Source organism: Triticum aestivum, chromosome 2B, assembly GCF_018294505.1.
Source record: "Triticum aestivum cultivar Chinese Spring chromosome 2B, IWGSC CS RefSeq v2.1, whole genome shotgun sequence".
Lineage (NCBI taxonomy): Eukaryota > Viridiplantae > Streptophyta > Magnoliopsida > Poales > Poaceae > Triticum > Triticum aestivum.
The window spans coordinates 580,621,674-580,625,970 of NC_057798.1; the positions used below are offsets into that span (position 1 = coordinate 580,621,674).

General features: G+C 45.9%; 1 protein-coding gene across 1 annotated transcript; it reads right to left on the reverse strand.

Annotated features, from left to right (window-relative positions):
• Positions 1–2,964: 2,964 nt before the first annotated feature.
• Positions 2,965–3,972, reverse strand: LOC123041714 (vacuolar iron transporter homolog 2-like). The gene has a single exon (XM_044464289.1). It carries the CDS (start codon positions 3,883–3,885, stop codon positions 3,175–3,177), a length of 711 nt encoding a protein of 236 aa, XP_044320224.1. The 5' UTR covers positions 3,886–3,972; the 3' UTR covers positions 2,965–3,174.
• Positions 3,973–4,297: the final 325 nt, after the last annotated feature.

Consider the following 4,297-nt stretch of genomic DNA (forward strand, 5'->3'; position numbering starts at 1 on the left):
TCCATGAATTTGCAAAGGAAATTGTGAATTCAAAAAAAGTCCGTAAATTCAGAAAAGTTCATGAATTAAAAAAATTGATGCATTAAAAAAAAGTTCATGGATTAAAAATAATTGTTTGTGAATTCAAAAAGAAACAACGACTTTCAAATCAAATTGTGCATTTTTAAAAATCGTGAAAAATTTGTTTTTTATGAATTTTAAAAATATATGTTAATTCCAAAAATTGTACACGACTTACGAAAAGTGTTCATGAGTTGCAAAAAATTATGAATTTCAAAAAATCTTCGCCCTAATTAAAAAAGTTTGCGAACTAGAAAATGTATGAATTCAAAAACTATTCACGAATAAAAACATCACTCATTGAAGAAAGAATAATTTGGAAAATGTTCGTGAATTAATCATACATTAGAAAAATGGGAAAAACATTATTTAAGAAAATGAAAACTCTGAAAGACACAAAAACCAGAAAAAGACCAAAAAACCGAAAAAACAATAGAGAAAAGAAGAAGAAAAATGGTTGGAAGCTTCCAAAATCGACGAAAATTGTCCCACCTCGCTGCTTACCTAGGCCTTGGTCTAGACCGGACCTCGCGTGGGCGATCGCTATCATATCGCTTGGAAAGAGCGATGCATAGCCTTCGCGCTCCTATGTGGCATCCGACTGTCTAAGAGTTGTTAATGAGCTGCATTCACTGGTCCAGGTGAGATACTATTGCATGATTTTGAAGGAGATCAAGGAGAAGGCTGTGAGCTTCCAAGCCTACAATTCAGTCATGAAGGGCATGTATGATTTATTGATCCTCCGGATCACTCGTGTATTCCCCTAAACATTGAACCTTGAACAAAGTCGTGCTGTTTAATCAAACAAACAAAAACAAGCATTCACACTCCTTTAATAGTGCAACTAGAAGTTCCACTACCAACTTTTTTCTGTTCAAGAAATTGCCGAGTCGGCTTCAAAATGCTTATGGGTACAAGATATTGTAACTTGGCCTAGAAAAGATTCATCTCATCTACTTGGTTGTGTGTGTAGTTTTACATAATAGTGTACATTCTCCAAGGCAGGCCAACAGTTTGAAGCTAACATACTAGATACATTTCCATTTTACAGGAGCTCTCCATGTCTATAGTTTACGAAGGCCGAAAATAAATAAGTGAATATCGCAAAGTTTATACCAAGGTTCACTTGTGTGTAAATAAACAATCATTAGAAAAATGCAAGAAAATGCATCCACAACTCCAACACCATCAAGAGATAGTTTTCGAATCATCTAAATCCCCAAGCATGAGTAGTTTGTTCCATTCACGAACTAAAAGAGTTATTAATAACATATATCATTCCAAGTTAACAGAAACTATAGCTTGAATTCTCGTTGAGAACCAAGCTACACAAGTAGTCGATGGAGGAGGTTGCACCGTGGGCTATCGTGAATCAAAACAATATGTTTGCCTCTCATTCTCTCAATGTAGTAGGGTACTTGACGGGGTCAACTTTTTCCTAGTGGCATGTAACGTGCCTGTGTTGACATCGTCAATCTTCCAGCGCCATGAGTCACAAGTTCGATCTTATGTAGACGTCCACACTTGAGAGAAATAGAGAGACAACGAGGTTACGAGTTTGATTTAAGAGGTTTTATTATGGTAGCGAGGTATTTTACATGGTGTATGAATATGGCATCACTAGTGTTTGGCCGGACTTTGCGTATCATGGGCGTCTCTACAATGAAGGGAGGCACCATGTTGTAACAAGACCATGAAGGGTTTTTAGATGGGGAAGGAGGGTGCAGGGAGGGGTGTGGTACCAGTTTCACCATCAACTATAAGGCAACTTGAGGAAGAAGTCATGTATGATCGGTTCCAATGGTGGCCTTACTGACGATTGTCGTAGGCAACGATTTCTGGATATTGAATATGTCAGGGGCAAAATGTTCCACGAAAGGGTTCATGGGAAGATTGACTTCTGCTAAACCTATTAAACAAATATTTGCACATTCTTTTATTTAAATATATTCTTCGGTAGATCCTATGTTGCGAGAACTTGGTATGCAACTAATGCAACTTGCTTTCAGAGTGTCTTAGTCATGAAAGTGAGCCATGGAGGCTAATTCTTTTGTTTTTTGAGAAGAGGTAAAAGATTTGCCATATTCATTCAACAAGAGAGTTTTACAATCCAGACTCCCAAATGCGTGACAATTAGAAAGCCTACTCTCCCAACATGAGATTGCCCAAACGTTTTGCCTTAGCCAATTTTCAGTTTGTGGCTTCATTGCGGATACAAGTTACAATTATGTGGGACGGCAAAGCTTTGTTGTGGAAGGCACGAGGGTTATGCTCGTTCCAGATTGCCCGGTGATGATGTATCACATGCCCAGAGGCTAATTCTGTAAAAACGTAAATGTGCTGATGTATCGCGTATCTAATAAGTGTCACTGCCGGTATCACATGTTTTTATTTTTGTGGAGAACATTTTGAGAAGGAAGTGTTTCCTGTTCAGTTTGTTTTTTTGAGCAACTTCTTGTTCAGTTATTCTTGCTCATGAATGCCGGTTTGACTAATTAGACGTACTAATTGGGCCTAAAGCAGCCCAAGATGAAAGAGGCCGAAGATGTCATGGGACCTGAAAATCAGGGCAGCTAGCAACCCCTCAAAAAAAGCAACCCCTAGAAAAAGATCTAAAAAAATGCAACCCCTCAAAAAAAAAAGGGCGGCTAGCGTGTGGCCGCCACATCAATAGGCAGTTACAGAAACTGACGAGGGATCTACGGAAAGGTATACCACGGTCGCGGATACGTTTTTCTTCGCTTCTTTCTTCTGCTGAAACTCAAACATATGTTTCGTGGTGCGCATGACGCACTATCGCCGTTTAACTTTTAGCATTTCGTTGCAATCGTTCCCATTTTACCGGCTAGTTTCAGAGGTGCAACATATAAGTATAATACAGTACGACCATGAGATGGTAAAGAGCATAGTATTTTCATTAGCCTGGTTTAGCCTTACATTGCCACCAACTGGAGCCATTACACTATATATAAGCCGGAAAAAAACATCACACACAGATTGATCCGGGACATCTCTACTCAAGATATGGGTTGCCATTAACCATAGCTAGCTCTAGCCCTTGTATTAATTCTGCAAATCACTCCACCCACCACCTGCCAAACCATCACGGCCACTTCACCCCAACGACGAGACGTGAATGTGGGACACCTTGGCGAAGAGCCAGAGCACGCCGTACGTGACCGCCATGGCGACCCACCCGCCCACGAGGACCCTGAACCCCGACCTGGCCACGCTCGCGCCGCCCAGGTACCCGCCTGCCGCGCCGAAGCCGCCCAGGCCCACGGTGGTCGCCGCGCACACGGCTCCGATCCTGGCGCCCCGCGGCCTCACGAACCCGCCGGCCAGCAGCGGCAGGAGCGCGCCCACCGCGAACGCCAGCGCCGACGCGAGCGCGGCCAGCGTCGGGCTCGGCAGGCTCTCTTTCTTGCCCTTGGCGCCGTCGCGCTTGATCTGGGCCACCTCGATGTCGTACTGCGCGTACACGGACACGAACTCGCCGATGGCCATGCTGCAGGCGCCGGCCACCAGCCCGGCGAGGCCCGACACGAGCATCGTCTTGCCGGCGTCGTTGACGGCGCTGACGCCGATCATGAGGGACGCCACGGAGACGAGGCCGTCGTTGGCGCCGAGGACCGCCGCGCGGAGCCACTGCGCGCGGGCCATGTAGTTGACGCCACCCTCGTCGTCGCCCGGGTGGTCGTCGGCCCCGGCCGGCTTGGGATCGGCCGCCTCGGCGTCGACGGCGAGCACCACGACGACGTCCTCCTCCTTGGCCCTGCGCTCGCCGTCGGCGTGCACGTGGGAGGAGCTCACGTGATGGTCCATGGATCCAAGGTGATCGAGCTACTTAAGAGGAAGCACGGGCCAATCGATCGGGACGGGAAATGGCGTGCGGGAAGCAGAATGTGGCTGGCTGCGGTACCTGAGTAGTGTGCCGGCCACACGCCTCGGCGGGGGTATTTATACTGGAAACCGCTAGTGTACCTGAGTAGTGTGCCGGCCACACGCCCCTCCGCTGACGTGTACCTCACACGGGGATTTCTGCAGATGTTGACGCGCGTATCTCGCTCGCTGATCGTCTGGTTCAGTGCATGCCTTCATTTTTAGCAACAAGTAAATGCGCCATCAATACACGGGTCCAAATGTACTAGCCCACCGCCAAATTTTGCGAATCTATACTAATGGGAGTTGGTAGTCTCATCGTTTCACATGCAGTCTGAAAATAATTTGAAAACCG

Bases quoted from the DNA above. Each gene is read 5' to 3' on its own strand.
- LOC123041714 (XM_044464289.1), bottom strand. From the start codon at position 3,885: ATGGACCATCACGTGAGCTCCTCCCACGTGCACGCCGACGGCGAGCGC.